Source organism: Micropterus dolomieu, linkage group LG12 (assembly GCF_021292245.1).
Source record: "Micropterus dolomieu isolate WLL.071019.BEF.003 ecotype Adirondacks linkage group LG12, ASM2129224v1, whole genome shotgun sequence".
NCBI classification, from domain to species: Eukaryota; Metazoa; Chordata; class Actinopteri; order Centrarchiformes; family Centrarchidae; genus Micropterus; species Micropterus dolomieu.
The window spans coordinates 19,169,515-19,190,986 of NC_060161.1; the positions used below are offsets into that span (position 1 = coordinate 19,169,515).

Here is a 21,472-nt window from a genome sequence, read left to right on the forward strand (position 1 = left end):
CATGTCTCTCAGGCCTTAGAGCCTCCACTATATTTAATTTTATTTGAGGGGTCAATAAATCGGTTGCCCCCCCCCCCCACCCCACCCCCTTCCACCCACACACACACACACACTATTTTGTTGTTGGAACAAAATAATAATTTTAAAGAAATAGCCTACCCACTTGCTCTTTGATCTTGTGATGGGCATTTTTAACTAATTTTTCTAAGGATTAATTGCTAATAAAAAAAGATACATTAGATAGTGGCTCTGTAATGATCACATGACAGCTTGGGGGGGTGATTAACTATTATCATTTGTTTTAATAGATGTTATTTTGATATTGCTGCTGTGTTGCTTTTGCCCCCCTTACTATAGCCTACATTGTGCTTCACTGCTCTCTCAGTAATGTTGACAGAATGAAGCGAAACCATCCTGGCTAAGAAACGGTTATTTTTTATATCTGCTGATCAGCGGAACCGGAAGTGGAAAAGCATGGATTAGTGTGTTTACAACTCATATCATCCTGAGTGTACACGGCATTATCCTGCACGCCAAAACAGACCCAAGCAATTTGCAGGCTCGTGCTGCCTGACCCATAATACATCCCTGTTGTACTTTCTTAGTGAGGACTAGGAGTTATTATCTCGGACTAACTGTGTGAGACCGTTATCTTCCGCAGCGTCGGGCCACCCACCATCTGTGGAAGTGGGACAAGGGAACAGATGGCGCATCCAAGTCGGCCTGCAGGGCTGCTGACGCTGACTGTTAGGACAGCACTGGAGACGAGTATGAGTGATTAAAATAAAAGGCAGTCGGTGGTAATTGCACAGTGTATTTTGCAGATTTAACGATGCCAGAGTGACTTGTATAAGAGTGACAGAAAGCATCGTAGTTTGACCAAATTGATGCGCGACGACTCGACCAGTGGCATCAACTTAATCCCTTTTGACGTATCTCCGGGTCGGTGAACAATGGTTGACAACCGCTACGCTACAGCTCTGGTCATCGCCTGTGTGTTGAGCATACTGGCCACAGTGTATCTGTCAGTGGCCATCGGGACTCAGCACTGGTACCAGTACAGCAGCCCCACCGTGCGCGGGGAGGCTAACGTATCAGAGCTGCGCTCCCTGTATGAGGAGTTCATGGATGGGGAGTTTGATGAGAAAACCTACAGCGACACCCTCTTCCGCCTTAACGGGACTGTGGGCCTCTGGTGGCGGTGTGTGCTCGTTCCTGCCAACGGTCTCTGGTACAAAGAGCCAGGTATGTAAATAACTCACCTCACCTAACCAAACAGTCAAACTACTTTTATTTCAGATACATCGGTCCATATCAGTAAAATAAAAAATAAATAAAGAGGTACAATAAAAAGACATACAGTGCAGAAACATGTAGGTACAAGACAGATGAGTCATTAGTTTTTTTTCTCAGAAGTTCAAGAAGCTGCTGTCTGGGTTTCTATGGAGCAACCAAGTGTGGCCAATTCCCCTACAGCTAGGACCTGTTAGGCGGGAATTTGTTACTCTTGGATTATGGGTGGTATTAGCCCCATTTTGTGCCTTTCCTGTATAATCATTAAATTGGATTCACAGAGCGAACCATCCATTTATCTGAATATGAATTAATGGGTTCTCCCAAACAGTTTAGTGGAGGTGGTAAGCCACCCAGACCCTGATAGATCTGTCTCATGATGATCAAGGCTGGATTGCCAATTGACATTGTCAGTGTAAATTATTTAGTATTTTGTGTGTATTTTGAAAACATCTGCTGCAGTATGTACACGGCAGGTAGAAAATACACACAACAATCTAAAGTATATTAGAAAAAAAAGTTAATGTGTATGTGTTATTTGTAGTAAACTGTCTAAAACATGCTTAGACTCTGGTTCTTCAATTAAACAACCTCTTTCAGATTCCAAGATGATGCTAGAGTGTCGAAGCTTCACTCTACCTCAGCAGTTCACTCCCAAGTATACAGAACCGGGAAACCACAACAGTGGAGAGGACATGCTGCGCACCTGTAAGTCCAGTCACAACAAGTTTACCTCTATTTAAATGTTAGATGTTGCATGAAGCTGTAAGAAAATTTGCACCAGATTCAGCCTCTTCTCTCCATTGTGCATTAATTATGACCAATATGTGATGTTGAATAATACATTGCCTCCAGTCAGGGTTGCTGCTTCTGTCATGCATAAGAAGGTGTGTAAATAAAAACTTCAGCAACCATGATGCACAAGGTCTCATACCTTTCTGTGTGTGTGTGCATGTATTTATAGACTTGTGGAGGTGCCAGTTTCTGCTGCCACTGGTGTCCCTGGGTCTGGTTGTGTTGGCAGGCCTGACTGGGTTCTGTGCCTGCCTCTGCCAAAGCCTCACCCCTACTCTGGGCATAGGAGTACTTCACCTGCTGGCTGGTAAGACCTATTTAGCTGCACAGAACTGCTAACTGATACCTGGCTGATTTCACCATTTGAGTCACTAAATTGGTTAAAGGAGCAAAAAAGAGAGTGTATTGTGGGATTTACATTCATGAAGTGGCCAGAAATAAAAATCTTAATGCTAATGTTGTTTGGTGTCTGTTGTTTGCTAACATGTTCGCCATATTGACTTTATAAAATGAAAAAGTATGTTTACAGATTGTTGTGCTGCCTTACACTATGATGAGGGTTTATGTGTTTTACATCAACCTGAAAAGTCCTCTAAAGATGCCCCCTTACAGCCACTCTTCTGTGCCCTGCAGGTCTCTGCACCTTAGCCACAGTATGCTGCTACCTGGCCGGCATGGACCTGCTCCACAGGGTGTCAATGCTACCTGATAAGGTGGATGGCTCTCTGGGCTGGTCCCTCTACTTGGCCCTCATTTCCTCACCACTTCACATGATGGCTGCCGCGCTGCTGGTGTGGGCCGCACGCAGCCACAGTCAGAACTACTACCGCATGACCGCCTACCGGGTGGCATAGCTCTGGATCTGCCCTGTTTAAATTCATACACCACTCTGACACCAAGATACATTTTATAATGATCTCAGAGGAATGGGATATGGGTTAATCTGTGTGTTTTGGCCTCTGATGGATTAACGTGCATGCTCTCTATAGTAATGACCCTTTATGCTGCATTAAAAGATTTTATTTTTCTCTCTCTAGGTCAAGGTTCGGCAAATAAGTATGGCGTCGGGCCAAATTTTTTTCAGGCTGTTACATGGCGGGCCAGAACATAGTCAAATTATTTCAAATGTGTATGTTTAGCTCACTCGGTAGGAGCGGGACTTATGCAGTAAAATCATTAGTTTGACATACAGGTTTTAAACAAGTCCCCAGATAGTCGTAAAATGCACATCACATTTTTAAACATTGGGATTTCTGAAAACTGAAAAAAAGAAATTAACCAAATTGTAATAAACAGGAATTGCTGTTAAAGTATATAAAAATGTTAGAAACAGAGAAGATACTCAAAATGTTTTTTAATCAAAATGTGGACACTTTGGGATTTTTCTTGGAAATCAAAAAACAAAAGCAGATGTGTTTAAATCTTCTGACTAATGGATGTCCATCGGCACACATCTTATATTATTTCCTGCTTAATATAGATATTATTACAAACAGTATATATACTATACTAAGTATGTGGTATGGTATTGGGACACACCTTTTTCTTTTATTGGTTTGTTTTTGTCTGGTTGACATTTTCAGTCTCACACACCCAAATTCACCCATTTGGGTGTGGTGACAATTCCTCTTTGTTGGACTTACAAATATGCCCAGCAGTACTGAACATACCCTGAGTATCGTGGCAAGACAAAACCTTTTAGGTAACCGTAAGGTATTTATGGAAAAGACAAACAGAGGATTGCTGTTGCATAATTAGTTATTTACTTCTGCTGCTTCATAGTCGAGGAATGTGGACGTCAATGAAGAGTACAGTGAGATAGACCGTGTTTGTGAATGGTTTTCATTTCTATTTCCAAGCACATTTTTTTTAATATTTTGACTGATAGAGGCTTTTGCAGAAAAGATTCTTTTTTTCTATATAGTAGTGGTTTTTCATCATTTTGTGTTGTTGCCCTTACATGCTCATATAAAATCCTTTCCATATCCTTTTATGAATTCAGTTGTGTTGTTTATATTTATTTAATTTGTATTGGTTACTTAATTTTTAGTTAGATAGTTATCACCATTTCAATTCAACAGGATTTAAGGGAAAGTGTGTTTCCCTGATAGGCATTATGAATGTAATTTCAAGGCCATAGTGTGATAAGCTACAGTATTCATTTGCACTTAAAATATTGTTGAACATATCCAGAATATTCCTGTAGTGGTCAGTAATGAATTTAAATTTTTTGATGATGCAAATGTCCCAAAAATAAGACATTCAGAAAAAAACACCATTATTACCCTAAAAGCCATGCAATATGTCTCCAGAAATATATAAATTACGACCAGTCACACGGTTTCATAAAACTACAGAATGTCTGTAAAATGATGCACTGTGTGTTGTCAAAAAGGTCTGGTGATAAATCAGATTATGTTGCAAATTCAGCCTTTTAATTTATCTCTGAATCAACTGTAGCGTAAATATAAAAGCAAATGTCATTGTATGACTGTGCTTTTGTGAATCTACAGTGAATGTGTTGTTCATTCTCCTGTTGTGAGCTGAAACAGTAAATAATTGTTCACTTAAATATTGTGTATGAGTGTAAGCAAGCAAATGTGGGTTCCAAGCAACTGCTGTCATTTCAATAAATCAATGAAGAAATGTATTTGTACATCAGTCTCATCAGGTTGGGTGTTTTAAAAGTCCATCCTCACTCTTCTTCTGATGCAAATCCCTGTTGGTTAGCTTGTTGTTCCTGTTCTGTCTGCACTCGGATTGCAGGAATCATCACACGCCTTTTTCTTGCCAACGAGAGAGCGATGCCCTTCTCGTAATAAGCACACTCATTGATAAAGAAAGGATAAAGAGGTGTATTGCCTTTATACCTCAGCGTTTCACCTGAGAAAGTCTGGAACAGTGGGTCTCCAGGGTGGAGCAGGCAGAAGTCTCGGTCCTGTGGGGAAGCACAGTCAATTACACTGATTGCTGAATGAGAATACTTGTGAAAATTTAGGCCATCTTCACTTACATACAATATGTGAACTTTTTAATGCAGTTGGTCGTTAGTAGTAGTAGCAGGTTCAACAAGGCTTTATACTGCACTGTAGTAACTGATTAAAAGAACATTGTAAAAGTTTGACATTTTAGGAACTTGAGCGTGAGAATAGGATATCGTGTATATATATATATATATATATATATATATATATATATATATATGGAGAAACCACTCTCTCTCTGTGTTAACTAAATAATACAAGTTGATTTTTATTATTTAGATTTTTGTATTGTATGCAAGTAGTCACTAATTGAAATGGAAATTTAATTTGGTGATATGGTAATTTCTGACATTGACGATATCTCCCACTTGATGAAGAAGAGTATCACTATATTTGCCCATATTATCTGTTAAAAGTGAGCTTTAGAAGTACTGGTAGGTGATATTTTACCTTTGGAAAAGGCCAGAATAGCTGTTCTTCTTGCTAATTATAAGCTAACCGTCGCTAAGCTTTAGCTACGCTAGCTGTGTATTAGAAGTATTTTCCAAAATGTCAGACTTTTAATCTAACCACATGTGTTTTATGGTTTCATGGCTTGGGTTTCCATCCATAAATGGTCCTAAACTATATTCTCAGGATTGCCAACTTTTCAATATTTTTTTAAGCATTGGCACCTTTTCACACATTTCACACAACAATAAATTAATCAATTTTTAATTCAGTTATAAAGGCTTTATTAGCTCTGGTGGTGGTGAAGCTTCTTTTAAATGCAAAAAAGACAAAGGCGATGATATTTGCACCTATAAGTACTAAAGTCCCAGCTCTTGCTATTAACACATTGCAAGATGAAGCCATTGAACTTGTTGATACTTATAAATACTTGGGTATCTGGCTGGACAGAGGTTTTACCTTTAAAAAACATATTGAAGCTCTTGCTACAAAACTGAAATTTACTCTGGCATTTCTATATAGATTAAAATGTTGCTATTTTAGGACTACATGGAAAAAACTGGTTGCAGGATTATTCTTGTCTCAGCTAGATTATGGTGATATCATCAGTTTGCATGTCCATCTACTCTGTCAAAACTTGACCCTCTTTATCATGCGGCTCTCAGGTTCATCACAAATGCTGGCTATCAGACACATCACTGCATCTTATACAGTATGGTAAATTGGCCATCAATTAAACTGCACAGGATGCTACATTGGTACACTTTTATTTACAAAGCTATTTTAGGTCTTTTGCCTTCTTATATCTGTTTAAAATTTGTTCATATGCAAAGTACATATAATTTACGATCTCGTTACGGACTACTGTGTAAGGTACCAAGAATGAGGACAGAAGCAGGAAAGAGGAGTCTGTCTTACTATGGCCGTTCATCCTGGAATGAACTCCAGTCTAGGCTTAAGATTGGTGCGCTAATTTCCTTAGCTGCTTTTAAAAACAGAATATCTGACATTCTGATGGACATATGTACTTGTTTTTAATTAATGGTAGGTAGATCTCTACATTTAGTCCTTATTTCGTTTGTTTATATATTTTAAACTCATTGTATTTTTTCTATGTAAATATTTTGTAAACTTTGTGTAAATCTGTATGGTATTTTAATTTACGTAATATATTGTTTTTCAATGTATGGTTGAAAAATTGTGTTTTATTTGTGCTATACCGGACTCCCTTGTAAAAGAGACTGTGTCTTAATGGGACATTTCCTGTTTTTAAGTTATGTCCATTAAAGATTAGTTACATTTTATGACTACCAGTTTTTATATTGAACAGCAGCAATGTCCGCGCTCAAAACTGACTAATGTGATTTTATTTATAATGAACATTAACATGGTGCTCAAGCAATTTAGTATTCGACTTTCAAAAGGCCTGAAAAAAAGTACAAGTACAAGTACAAGTAACCAGATATTTTTAATTCATGTTAGTAAATGGTCTGGTTGTCCCTCATGGTTGTGTGTACTGATTGACTGATGAAAAACAACCCTAAATATGACTACAGATCTCAATCAGCCCTTGTGTGGCAGTTTCAAAATGCCTGCTATTCATGGTAGTCACAAACAATAACAAAACTTTATCAGGCACTATTATCAAATGCAGCTATCACTGTAAGCCTGAAACCTGAAGTGTAATCAGTGTGTCACAGTCCTAGATGTCTCTCATGTCTCTTGTGTTTTGATTTTATACTGTAAATTTCCATTTTGTAATTTGTAACATTTCTTTCAAAAGTAACATAGATGTCTTCACACTTTATTGATTGCTAGGAATGTGTAACATATTAATCAGTACTGTGCAATTGCAATAATATGTTGCACCATCATTCGGACAATTAAACTTGAATAACAGAAGAAATGTTTAAGATTTAATTTAATGGGTCAGCGTTAATCTGTAATTAATACCAATTTCTCTACCTATTAAAAACTCTCTACCTAAAAATAAGTTTTACTATAAAAAGAAAAAGATTGTATCAGTCATCCAGTGGAGTTTCAAGTTGAAAAGATTTACTGAATGCTTTCAACTTACAATGTAAATAATCAGGCAGCTAGTAGATTTTCAATGGTATTACAACCATGTTGTGGACGTCATTAGGTTTCATGACTGCTTTTTACCCCACCCTGTGTTGTGAACACTGTTGTCACCACACACAGAGAGATATGTGCAGTAAGATACTAAATATGAAACATAATAATAAATGACCTTTTAGCTAAGGATCATAATTATTATTAGTATTTTATTTTTAATAATAATTATAACAAGACATAATATTATTTATTGTTAGATAGTTTATATTCATAGTGTTTTGTTCTTTTATCCACTCCCTGGTTTATTTAAATTTGAATAACTGGGCTTAGTAGCATTCAAATCTGACAAAGGGCCAACTTTTTCATAAAAGCTTGGAGCCACAAATACATTTTAGTCTGTACCTGGAGTTGAGGATGAATGGCTGCTGTGATGTTTTGAGTCTCGCTGTCTCTCGGGTAGTCGATGTGTCTAACCATGGTGAACACGTCCACGAATCCTCCTTCAAAAATAGTACCTGAAAATGAAAAGCAGAACATGCAAATGAGGGGTAAAAGCAAGACCAAAAAAGACATATACACCATTGGTAAACTGTGCTTAATTGCACCTGAGTTGAAGAAATGGACCCAATCAAGCATGTGCTGCACGCCAAATTTCATTGCTGTATAGATGTTTGACCTCACCACACCGTGAGGTTGGGGGCCGATCTCCATCGCTGCACAAAATGGATTTCAGACAACAAATATTAAAGACATTCAAATGGTTTTGATAAACTGTTTTTATAGTAAAAATGAAAATCTTACCAAAGCCATGTTTTCCCACTGAATCAAGGGAATACGATTCTTTATTGGAGACATCAAAGTGGATGTACCTCATTGGAATATCTGGCATCTGCCTCTGAAAAGGACATGTCAGACTTATATTTAAAGCATTACCAATCTCAATTCCATATTTGTTCCATTTAATTGTCCCTGATTCTTAAAGTTTCTCAAAATTTGCAGGGTAAACTGGTGTGTGTAGGAACTGTTTGTGCTTGCCTGCAGGTGTCTGAATATGTGCATGCAGATCCAATCGCAGTCAGAGTACGCGATAAGGCACAGGCCCATGTCGGCAGTGGTGTTGTGGAGGTCACAAACAAGATCCACCGCCTCTGGACTTCCTTTGGGACCCAGCATAGCATTCAGTTCTCGGGATCTGATCACCTCGTAGGGCACCATGTCTGATATAGGACCACTGGGAGACAGAGAAACAATGTGATCACCTACTCATCGTCATCAGAACTGCTACCATGAGCATCATTACCTCTCAACGCTGCCTTACTTGAGGGTGGCGTGGGTGAAGCAGCGGTTCAGGTCGGTGTCAACATATCTGCGGCACTGCTGCATGGCCCGCGGGTTTGACAGCACCATCAGCACTGAAACAGGCTCTGCTTCTTCCTCCTCTTTCTCTTTCACTTTCTTCTCCACCTTCAGCAGCTCTCTCACCAAGTACACACCAGACAGCTCGTTTCCATGGGTACCGCCACACACAGCGACCCGGGACAACCTTGGCAAATGCACCACTTTGTCTACCTCCATCTGACTGAGAGGAAGAGATACAGTGGAAAAAGTGTGAGATTTTGAAGGCGTATGTAATGAAACATTTTACTGTAGCTTATGCCTCCAGTTTTGAGCAGAACAGACTAGATTGCTTTTTATCAGTTCATACACTATTTTGTGTCTGTTTGTATAAAGTATGCATCAATGTCAAATTACACGTTTTATAAATTTATTTCCCTCTTGTTTCACCCAGTGGGAGGCATCAGTTACTCCAGTGTTGATGTCACTGGGTACATTGTAGACAGCACTGCAACACAAAGCACAAATATTGATTTGTGAAACCTTACCTCGCTTTTCTGGCTTGCGGAAAACTGTAAAGGGGCAGTTCCGGTTTTAAACCCTAGAAATGTACTGTACTCTAAAGCAGCACTGAGATTAATCTATTTAATGTCTCTTAACTGAGGAGGAAAGCTTGAGGTAAAACAGACGGAACTGTCAGCTCCACATTCATGAACAAAAGATGAAATGAATGACGAGGCATCATATTGTACATCTTACCCCATCTACCCTTGCCGTTACCTTTCTCTTCCCTCTCCCCCTGCCGTTTACCCTCTTCCACCCTCTCCCAGGCTTTGATGCAGTTTCACTGATTCAGCATTCCCATCCCTCTCTCTGTACAGGCTGTAGCCGCCTGTTATGCAAACTCTCGCCGTCTCTCTACCACCTCTTGTCCACTGCACTGCACTGCATTATACTGTATCGTACGCAGGGTGTGTCCTGAGTGTGATGTGGTGCATCGATTGCTTCCTTTGGTCCTAACAGCTGTGAGGTTCGCCAAACCGTATGCCCCTCCCCAACTTTCCCCAACTCCCTGTTTCTCTCTGCCCCATGTATAGGATGGTAGGTTCCAGTCTGCCTTTCAAAAAAAATGGCTCAAAATAAATCTGCTGGCATGACACAGCAGGAGAGGCGCCTGTGGTGTGTACAGTGAAAGAAACAGCTCTACTCACAGGGAAAATAACAAAAGAACCAGCTGGTGATTTAAAGAGAACATAGATTTAAAACTAAACTGTAACAAGGAGGTTGACTGCTAAAGAAACTGTTAAAATAGCAGGTTAAATCTTGTCTAATAACCTTTTTTGAGAAGGGCTAATATATTTTTCTTATTTAAATACCCAATTTCTCTATTTATTATGTCTCAGTTTTTTCATTGGAAGTTTACATCTTCTTTTTTTATATTTTTCTACTATGTTTTGTAAGTGTTTGCTGCTGTTTACTATAGGCTGAGAGATTGTGGACTTTATACCAGTCAGTCAGTATACATTAATATATTGTACAGGTGCTGGTCATATAATTAGAATGTCATCAAAAAGTTGATTTATTTCAGTAATTCCATTCAAAAAGTGAAACTTGTATAATGTATACATTCATTCCACATAGACTGATATATTTCAAGTGTGTCCTTTTAATTTTGATGATTATAACTGACAACTAATGAAAACCCCAAAATCAAAAGGTTCAATATTGAAGACACCTGGTGCCACACTCTAATCAGCTAATTAATTCAAAACACCTGCAAAGGCCTTTAAATGGTCTCTCAGTCTAATTCTGTTGGCTACACAATCATGGGGAAGACTGCTGACTTGACAGCTGTCCAAAAGACGACCATTGACACCTTGCACAAGGAGGGCAAGACACAAAAGGTCATTGCTAAAGAGGCTGGCTGTTCACAGAGCTCTGTGTCCAAGCACATTAATAGAGAGGCAAAGGGAAGGAAAAGATGTGGTAGAAAAAAGTGTACAAGCAATAGTGATAACCGCACCCTGGAGAGGATTGTGAAACAAAACCCATTCAAAAATGTGGGGGAGATTCACAAAGAGTGGACTGCAGCTGTAGTCAGTGCTTCAAGAACCACCACGCACAGACGCAAGACATGGGTTTCAGCTGTCGCATTCCTTGTGTCAAGCCACTCTTGAACAAGACACAGCGTCAGAAGCGTCTCACCTGGGCTAAAGACAAAAAGGACTGGACTGCTGCTGAGTGGTCCAAAGTTATGTTCTCTGATGAAAGTAAATTTTGCATTTCCTTTGGAAATCAAGGTCCCAGAGTCTGGAGGAAGAGAGGAGAGGCACAGAATCCACGTTGCTTGAAGTCCAGTGTAAAGTTTCCACAGTCAGTGATGGTTTGGGGTGCCATGTCATCTGCTGTGTTTTCTGAGGTCCAAGGTCAACACAGCCATCTACCAGGAAGTTTTAGAGCACTTCATGCTTCCTGCTGCTGACCAACTTTATGGAGATGTAGATTTCATTTTCCAACAGGACTTGGCACCTGCACACAGTACCAAAGCTACCAGTACCTGGTTTAAGGACCATGGGATCCCTGTTCTTAATTGGCCAGCAAACTCGCCTGACCTTAACCTTATAGAAAATCTATGGGGTATTGTGAAGAGGAAGATACGATACGCCAGACCCCAACAATGCACAAGAGCTGAAGGCCACTATCAGAGCAACCTGGGCTCTCATAACACCTGAGCAGTGCCACAGACTGATCGACTCCATGCCACACCGCATTGCTGCAGTAATTCAGTCAAAAGGAGCCCCAACATTTCTAAAAATCCTTTTTTTGTATTGGTCTTAAGTAATATTCTAATTTTCGGAGATACTGAATTTGGGATTTTCATTAGTTGTCAGTTTTAATCATCACAATTAAATGAAATAAACATTTGAAATATATCAGTCTGTGTGTAATGAATGAATATAATATCCAAGTTTCACTTTTTGAATGGAATTACTGAAATAAATCAACTTTTTGATGATATTCTAATTATATGACCAGCACCTGTATGTAGGTCAGTCAATATTCTTTTTTTTTTTTTTACTCTATAACATATACAACAATTTTTAATAAAGATGCCTTAAACTTGCCCTTTAAGGAACTGTGACCAAGATAAGTACTTAGCATGACATTTGACAGTTGAACAAATGTCTTCAGCCATGCTAGCAGCTCTGTGAGGCTATACTTAGGTACAGCTGCGCTTTGAGGTAAGTGCTATAATACTTACCATATGCCCCATCATAATTCTAGAACTAAAATGTGTGTGTAGGATGGGTGTTTTCACTGGCAGAAAAGCGTTGGCAGGGCACTAGGATGAAGCACTTGTGTGATGACCAATGACCACCAAACGACCTGCATCCTTCCCGCCCCCCAGAGTCCTAAGGGTGTATGTAGTGACACATGACCAAAGGGGATGTTGAGAGTGCAAAAGTACGACCTCATTACACACATATTCCATTCACTTCACTGGTTACTGTTTCCCCTCTAACGTCAATACGAACCCTCCGCTCAATTAACTCAAACCAACTCCTTCCCCCTAGGACCAAGCTCATCACCATAGTTGATCGGGATTTCTGTTCTGCCACTCCTCGGATCTGCAATACCCTCCCTGCTCATCTGAGGGCACCTCTGACCTCTGAAAGAGAAATGCTATATGGACACAACCCCTTAGGTCAGTGTTTGAAAATCAAATAATACATTCATTACTCAGAGCACTAAAATTAGAACATAGCACTAGCAGAGTCCAAAATATATTTTTTAATATATGCAACTTGCAGGTCTGTCTATTGTTCTGAACAGCTAAGCAATAGTCACAGGTATCTCTGCCGATAATTTGATGGTGCCTTTAGGAAGGCCAATCTGAATTATGAAAAAGACTTTGCTCAAATATTATTAGCAATTTGATCCTCCCAAAATATTGGTAGGGACGTGTCTATCTATACAGTCCCCTCCAACAGTATTTGAACGGTGAGGCAAATTCCTTTGTTTTTGTTGTTCACTGAAGACATTTGGATTTAAGATCAAAAGATGAGTATGAGACAAGAATTTCAGCTTTCATTTCCTGGTATTCACATCTAGATCTGTTAAACAACTCAGGACATACCACCCTTTGTTTGAACCCACCCATTTTTCAAGTGAGCAAAACTATTGGAACATGTGACTGACAGATGTTTCTTGTTGCCCAGCTGTTGCCTTTTAGGTTGATTGTCCAAATATTAAATAGCTCTGCATGACTAGTCTAAGTTTTCATCCTTGGTTCAAACCTATAAAAACTGCATTTCCTGTTAAAGAGGATAAACCAACATGAAGACCAGAGAGCTGTCTATGCGAGAAAAGCAAGCCATTGTCAAGCTGAGAAAAGAAGGAAAATCAATCAGAGCCACTGGACAAACACTGGGCATAGCAAGCACAACAATTTGGAATGTCCTGAAAAAGAAAGAAACTACTGGTGTACTGAGCAACAGACGTCCAACAGTTCGGCCAAGGAAAACAACGGTAGTTGATGACAGAAATATCGTGAGAGCTGTGAAGAAAACCAACAAAACATCAGTAAGTGACATCACCAACGACCTCCACAGTGCAGGGGTGAAGGTATCACAATCCACTGTTGGAAGAAGACTCAGAGAGCAGAAATAGAGGCCACACCACAAGATGCATCAGCAGGAAGAATTGGAAGGTCAGATTGAAATTTGCAAAGAAATACAGAGATGAGCAACAAAAGTTCTGTAACACAATCATTCCAGCCAAACAGCAGCAATAAACAGCTGACATAGTAAGACAACTAAGAGAGAAATGAAAACAAGAAACAGTTAAACACAAATAACAAACACAGCACAGGCATGAGAGCTGGAATAATAACAATTAATTTAAAGAATGTAGTTGTTAGTGAGAGTGGGACGCCACGACCGTGCCGCACCGACCCCAGCAACAGGCTGGCAAGAACCCTAATAGCCAATAGGGGTGGGAGAGAAAAAAAATAATAAAATGACTCCCAAATGCACTGCGACGCAAACGCGGAAGGCCCCGCCCCAACCAACAGACACCCAAAAAAACGGCCATCCAAATGCCAATTGACAACGTAATGCCGACGGAACATAAAAGGCGTAACCCGCAGAAGAGCAGCGCCAAGACCTTGCGCACACAACATAGACCAGTGCCCCCCCCCCCCCCCAAATTGAGGGGCGGCCAGTGGGGGAGGAAGAAGGGCGAGGCCGCCCCACCAAACGACCTGCAGCCTTCCCGCCCCCCGGAGTCCTAAGGGTGTATGTAGTGACACATGACCAAAGGGGATGTTGAGAGTGCAAAAGTACGACCACATTACACACATTTTTCATTCACTTCACTGGTTACTGTTTCCCCTCTAACCTCAATACGAACCCTCCGCTCAATTAACTCAAACCGACTCCTTCCCCCTAGGACCAAGCTCATCACCATAGTTGATCGGGATTTCTGTTCTGCCGCTCCTCGGATCTGCAATACCCTCCCTGATCATCTGAGGGCACCTCTGACTACTGAGACTTTTACAGTTTTTCTCAATTGTTTACACACAAATTCTGGTACTTGAGACACAATGACCACAACATGTAACTCATTCACCAACCCCCTGAACCAATTCTGTTAAACTACAAGCACAATTCCTGCTTTACACTCAAATTGCAGTTCTAAAACACACTTTTTTCAAAACACTACACACAATTCTCTGCTTTTGGCACAAGTTTCATGCAGAAAATATCTTGTTTTCACAAGGAACACACTGCCATTCAAATATGCACACTGACTCATCACAAGGGCAAACACCCGTCACACAGTTTTCCAATTAGCAATCAGAGCTTTACCGTAAAAGGTGAGCTCTTCAATGGAGCAATGGATGCCAACATTGGAACAGAGAAAGAGAACAGCCACTTTGGTTGATCATGTGGTCAACCATGGTCTAACACTGAAGGAGGCTGGGCAAAGAGTACAGCCAAATCTGAGCAGGTACACTGTAGCATCCATCATCCGGACTTTCCGAAATGAGAATAGGTAAGAAATCTACTCTCACTAGCAAATTGCAGTACTGCATATCAATACAGTACTCAATGAGTACAGTAGTACAGTATTGCCTGTGGACTGTTCTGTAGGACTGTAAAAATACTGTAACGTATGTTTCAAGTATTTAGGAAATGTATACCTACTTTGTATTTACAGTATTTTACTATTTGTTTGGCAGAACTGAAAGATTACCAACACAAGGTGGTCGGGAACGTCTTCTGTCGCCTGAACAGGAAACTGACATCATAAACATGGTCCTAGAAAACAATGCCATAACATTACAGCAAATACAAAGAAAAATAATAGAAAACAATGACATATTTCAAAATATTGATAGGGTAAGCTTATCAACACTGGACCGTGTCTTGCGCAGAAATCATCTCAGGATGAAGCAGGTCTACAGGGTGCCATTTGAACGCAATTCAGAAAGAGTCAAAGAATTGCGATATAACTATGTGCAAGTAAGTCCCACAATTGATGCATACTCTCAAGACTGTATACAGTAAATTATACATATTTCAATATTGTAATCATAATGATTGTGCTTCACAATAGTGACCACTCCATGTCTATTTCTGATATTGTCATGTGCTGGCCAGCGTGGAGGGAACATCACAATGTGTGCAGCGATTACCCACCATGGCGTCCTCCATCACCATGCTACCCTTGGCCCCTACAACACCGCCCATCTGATCACATTCCTGGACACCCTACACAACACACTCATTCCACCAGATCAGGTAGATGGCCCAGAGCAGCTCAGGTACATTGTCATTTGGGACAACGTAAGTTTCCACAGGGCTGCTCTGGTTCGTAACTGGTTCACTGCCCACCCACGCTTTTTAGTTGTTTATCACCCTCCATATTCTCCATTCCTCAATCCTATTGAGGAATTTTTTTTTTCTACCTGGAGATGGAAAGTGTATGACCGAAATCCACAAACACGTATACCTCTTCTCCAAGCTATGGAGGATGCATGTGGAGATATAGCAGCTGATGCTTTTCATGGCTGGAATCGCCATGCTAGGTGATATTTCCCCTGCTGCTTGGCCAGGGAAAACATTGCTTGTGATGTGGATGAGGTGCTGTGGCCAGACCACAACAGAAGAGAGGATGCAGCATAATTTGTTTTTAGGTTGTTTTGTTTTTTTTACTTTAACTGTGTACAGTAAATTCTTCTGTTTTGTATGTAGTGTATGTACTTTGTGTTGGTTGGGAATGGGATGTACACTGTGTACATTGTTTTTGTGGGACAAATAAAATATATTTCTTACCGTGTATTTGTGTGTTCTGAGTGTAAAAATAATATTCTCAAATATTTTACAACACACTTATGTATGTACTGTCTGTAGTAAGTGTAACACTGAACAAAAAAAAAAGGCTGGACACCCTACACAACACACTCATATCATTCACCTTAAGTCATTATGATGAATGGAGAAGAAGTGTTTGCCATTCATCATAGTGTTTTACATTGAGCACATCAGTGTTCAACTGGTTCTTATGAATGTCTATTCATATGATGGTTTGTGTGTGTCATTTGAAAACAAAATACCATTTTGAGAAGAAATAACATTGTTTTGAATGTAAAGTTTCATTTTGCAGGAGAATTGAGGGGGTTTTCCCAGTGTGTGTGTGTGTGTGTGTGTGTGTGTGTGTGTGTGTGTGTGTGTGTGTGTGTGTGTTTTGATTTGTGTGTAGAGTTCTGAGAATATGAGGCATTCTTTCAGAAAATGTGTGTAAACAATCTAGAAACTGTAAAAAGGGGCTTAAAACATTTATTTTTAGCAGAACGTGTTATTTTTAATTAACCTTGCGAATTGCTTCTTTTTAGGACCAGAACACATTCTGATATCATTCGAATCGCAATACTATATCAATACTAAAATATGAATTTCAATACATTTATAAAATCATATCTATTTGCAATGCTTCTTTCTTGATTCTTCATTTTTAACTACACTTACAACCAAATTATCAAACACACACACATGCTGCATCCCATGTTTCTGGTGTCAGAATGTACTTGCATATGAACACTTCGGCAGATACACAAGGGTGTGATGTTTATTTTCAGGCCACCAGTCGACATTTTAATGAAACTATTTTAATCATATTTATGTATGAATGAATATATTAACCAGCTCACCTTTGTGAGGTTATGAGACCTCACTAAGGTAACATGAGGTAATGCTGTTTAGTGTGTTGCCAACAGGGTTGTAGAGTTGTAGAGTGCCCTCTGGTGGAAAAACTGGTGGGCTCAATCATCCGCCTCTGCTTAAACTCCACTAAAAATTGTGGCACAATCTGTGGCCAAAAACTAACCACATACTGGCTACTTTCAGGTTCATATCCAGCTTGGAACCTGTGTTTTGATGTCATTCCCCTTTTCTCTATCCCCTCATTTCCTGTCTCCTCTACTATCAGCTCTAATAAATGGCATAAGAAGACCAAATACTTACAATTAAAATACCAATCATCTCAATGCTAACAGCTAACTGAGAGCCCTGCTGTTTATTCAAAGCCTTGTTTAAATGTGCCATCTTGCTTTAACTCTGTCAGTCTCAGCTGATCGATCCACAGTTTTCCTACAATGATGTTGTGCACTGTGTTGGTAACTTTCTTCCAGGTGTAGTGATTGTTGCCCTTTTCAAAGTTTGCATCAGTTGTGCCTATGGGGAAAACACATCAAATCATCTGTGAAAACAAACCATTGTCTGTCACCAGTTGCCTATCATTCAATAGTTTCAATTGTCCAGACTATAAAGCCACGGTGTGACTGACAAATTCCTCAAGCTCTTTACACTGATTCTCATAACAGCACTGTGACCTTTGATTAGTGACTCCTTTTGATTCATCAGGAAATAATCACAGTGTTTGTCATCATCAGACCACAAAGCAAGCTAGACATGTTTGGAGCACATGATGTGGTGCTGGAGGGGGGTGGTAACTCACCTGGGATAGAGGTGAAGTCTACGTAAAGCGTACAATTGAATTTTTAAAAAAGAACATAACTTGGGGTGTGGCCCTTGAGTGCTATTTATTTTTAGGTTTGGAGCCTCCCCATTAGTAAATATTGTCATTTAATGTAGTTACATGTAGACATAGACACACTGACAGACCTGTCTGACTAGATGAATGACTAAACAGAAATAGATAGATAGATTTCACTTCTTCTCTTACTTCTAATAAACCAGATGACTATTACTACTACTTATTCTACTTTTTAAAATTTATTTATTTAAAAGGGAGATCGTACGGTAAACCATAAACATTTCCATTTGATGCACTGTACCAGATTATAGCTAATTCGCATCTGCATTCTCTTGGCAAATAATGTAAAATTCTTCTTCTTCTTCATATGTATTTAACATGTCCTGTAGAGCAGTTTATCCGTTTGGGCTACTGTAGAAACATGGCGGCGCAATATGGCAACGTCCATGTAAGGGGACCCGCGGTGTATGTAGATATAAATGGCTCATTCTAAGGTAATAAAAACATAACGCTTCATTATGTAAGGCGTTTTATCTACTATAGCAGAATGACAATGGATTCAGCCAGACCTTTCTCCAGTGCTGTCACAGCGCTTCTAGTGTGGAGATAGGTCTGGCTATGTGAGACATGATAATTAGAGACATTACCTGTAAAATAAGAAACGAAAGTATATCAGTTTGTTTTTCAGACCTCACCTATGAAACATTTCTATGAGGGCGCCACTATGCTCCGGCCCATGGTGCTCCAAACGCCATGAAAAACACTGCTGGTATCAATTTATTTTAACGTGGGCAATAGTCTGGATATACAAACTTTGAATGTAATTCAATGGCCATATTGTGACAAGCTACAGTATTACTTTGCAATTAAATTTTGTTGAACATATCCAGAATGTTACTTTTTTTCATGAATCACATACGTTTAGAAAAGAAACTTTATTACATTTATAACATTATTACCCTAAAAGCCATGCAAAATGTCTCCAGAAATATAAAAAATACCACCAGTTACAAAACTAAAGAATGTCTGTGAAACTATGCACTGTGTGTTGTCTAAAAGTTCTGGTGATAAATCAGATTGTATTTTTGCAAATTCAGAAATTGATCTCTGGATCCACTGTGGCATAAATATTAAAACAAATGTCATTGTATGACTGTGCGTGTTGTGAATCTACAGTGAATGTGTTGTTCATTCTACAGATGTGAGCTGAAACGGTTAATAATTCACTTAAATATTGTGTGTGAGTGTAAGCAAGTATACAAGTGAGTGTTCCAAGAACCTGCTATAATTTCAATAAATGTAACATTTTTGTACATCAGTCTCATCAGGTCAGGTGTTGTAAAAGTACAGCCTCCTTTTTTAGATTGACAATTAGACAATTAGATTGATTGCTAATGAGAAGCACTTGGATTGAGTCACTTAAACAGGCTTAAACAAGGCTGTTGGCCTTCTCCTATGTGCATAGAAGGATCATTTTCAAAGTTGAACATCTTAGGAAACTTGCAGAGTTAGATGAGATCAGATATATAAGACAAGCCATAGATATTAGTCCCTAATTTAGTAATTTCCCATCATGAAGGCCTAGATGCTGTTTCCAGCATGGAAATATACTAGAATCAGCCCATAGAATATTTATAAATGCTAAAACGTCAAATTCTCAGAGAAAGAACAAAGGACATGACTTCAGTATCCTCATATGGCCCTGAGCAGACGATTAGCATAGCATAAAAACTTGAAGCGGGGGGGGGGAAGAAGCAAGCCATGGTTGAATTACTTCCTACTGTGTTTCTCTCCAGGCACAGTGACTTCTTGGAGTCTTGTGCTATCATGTTGTATCATGCAGACTATATTTCCATGCTGGTGAGTCTTGAAATTTGTTTACATCAGCCTCCAGTTTGTAACATCTGTGCTGACCAACATGATTTGATTTATAATGAACTTTCACAGGGTCCCAGAGATTTAGTATATGACTTCCGTATGGCATAAAGAAATTATTTAAAAACATGATCAGTGTTTCCTGTTTGATGTGCAAGTAACCAGCCATTTTAAATCCATGTTATTAATGGCCTGGATGTCCCTCATGGTTGTGTGTACTGATTAAAATTCATGACCACAGGTAAACTGTAGTGAATGACCATAGATCTCAAACAGCCCTGTGCAGCAGTTTCAAGAGAAACTACATTGTGAAATTCTCAATGTCTGCTTTTCATGCCACAAACGATAATAAAGCATTATCAGAGACTTTTATCAAAACCATCTATTTCCACTGGTGTTATCACAGTTACTACTGTCTGATGCATCATCATCCTGTCACATGACCCTCATGGTTGTGTTTTCATTCCACTCTGTAAATATCAATTCTTGAAATATTTGGTTTTGTAATTAGGTAACATAGATGCACCAAGTGGTTAATTCTTTATTTTATGGGTAATTTTTATGTATAATTTATACCAAATTACGTATTTCTCTTTATAGCCAGGAAATAATTACTTTTACTATAAAAAGAAAAGGGTTTTATCAGTCATCTAGTGGAGTTTCAGGTTGAAAACGATTTACTGAATCCTTTTAACTTATAAAAGAAATACTCAGCAGGCTACTTCAAGGAGATTTTCAATGGTATGACAGCTATGTTGTGAGTGTCATTGGGTTTCATGACATGCTCTTTATATTTTGGCGCAAGAGGCCCCACCCTGTGTTGTGAACACTTATCATGTACATTCTAGATGTTAGGTCCTGATTTATCCCTACAGTGTAAATTAACTTTTAGCAAAAGATGAGAATTATTATTGTATTTGTAGTAATATTTATAACACTTTATCATATCTATTTATTGTTAGGTAATTTATATTCTCTCCAGCACCTTGTTGTAGACTTACCAGGAAGACTGAGGAGTGTGATACACCTGTAATTGGCACACACTATCTGGTCCCCATTTTTGAACAGGAGAATCACCCCGGTCTGCCTCTCTTTAGACACTGTCCTGGACTTACCAGGTCTGTCCAGAGTTAAAATGGTTTTTGGGCCAGGGGTTAAGGTTAGGGTAGGGTTAGGTTTAGTTAAGTGGTGGTTAGGGTAAGTGTATGTCTCCAGGAAATGAGTAAAGCCCATGTAATGTCCCCAAAATAAACATGTAGCCTGTGTATGTGTGTGTGTGTGTGTGTGAGGAAGTGCATCTCTGTCTCAGACTCACCTGTCAATCAGTGAGCACATGTTCTGAGTTATTTCTGTTGCCATGATTGTCTTCTTTTTTCGATTTGAGTTTGTTGATACCGAGCCTGTACTTGGTTAGGATTGGTACCTGTATCTTTGACAGTAGAGAGATATTCTGCCATAATCCCTCTTTTAGGGCCAGATCACGTTCTGATATAATTCAGCTTTTTGTTTCTTCTAAAGGCCAGGAGCAGCACATTGATCTGACTGAACAGCAAGCATAAATTTGCACTGCCGCCCTGACGAACACGTCTTCTGGGTGAAGAATA

The 21,472-nt window shown here is 39.3% G+C and overlaps 2 protein-coding genes across 2 annotated transcripts; one reads left to right on the plus strand and one right to left on the minus strand.

Moving 5' to 3' along the window:
- Window positions 1–481: 481 nt before the first annotated feature.
- On the plus strand, window positions 482–4,734 carry LOC123980972 (claudin domain-containing protein 1-like). The gene is made up of 4 exons (XM_046065571.1): window positions 482–1,245; window positions 1,894–2,001; window positions 2,258–2,395; window positions 2,722–4,734. Exons 1-4 carry the CDS (start codon window positions 954–956, stop codon window positions 2,940–2,942), a joined length of 759 nt encoding a protein of 252 aa, XP_045921527.1. The 5' UTR covers window positions 482–953; the 3' UTR covers window positions 2,943–4,734.
- LOC123980974 (N-acyl-aromatic-L-amino acid amidohydrolase (carboxylate-forming) B-like) lies at window positions 3,428–9,557 on the minus strand. The gene is made up of 7 exons (XM_046065572.1): window positions 9,482–9,557; window positions 8,917–9,177; window positions 8,634–8,829; window positions 8,400–8,493; window positions 8,204–8,311; window positions 8,001–8,113; window positions 3,428–5,026 (listed from the first exon to the last, which is right to left on the minus strand). The coding sequence occupies exons 2-7, from the start codon at window positions 9,171–9,173 to the stop codon at window positions 4,784–4,786; spliced, it is 1,011 nt and encodes a 336-aa protein (XP_045921528.1). The 5' UTR covers window positions 9,174–9,177; window positions 9,482–9,557; the 3' UTR covers window positions 3,428–4,783.
- Between the last annotated feature and the right edge of the window lie 11,915 nt (window positions 9,558–21,472).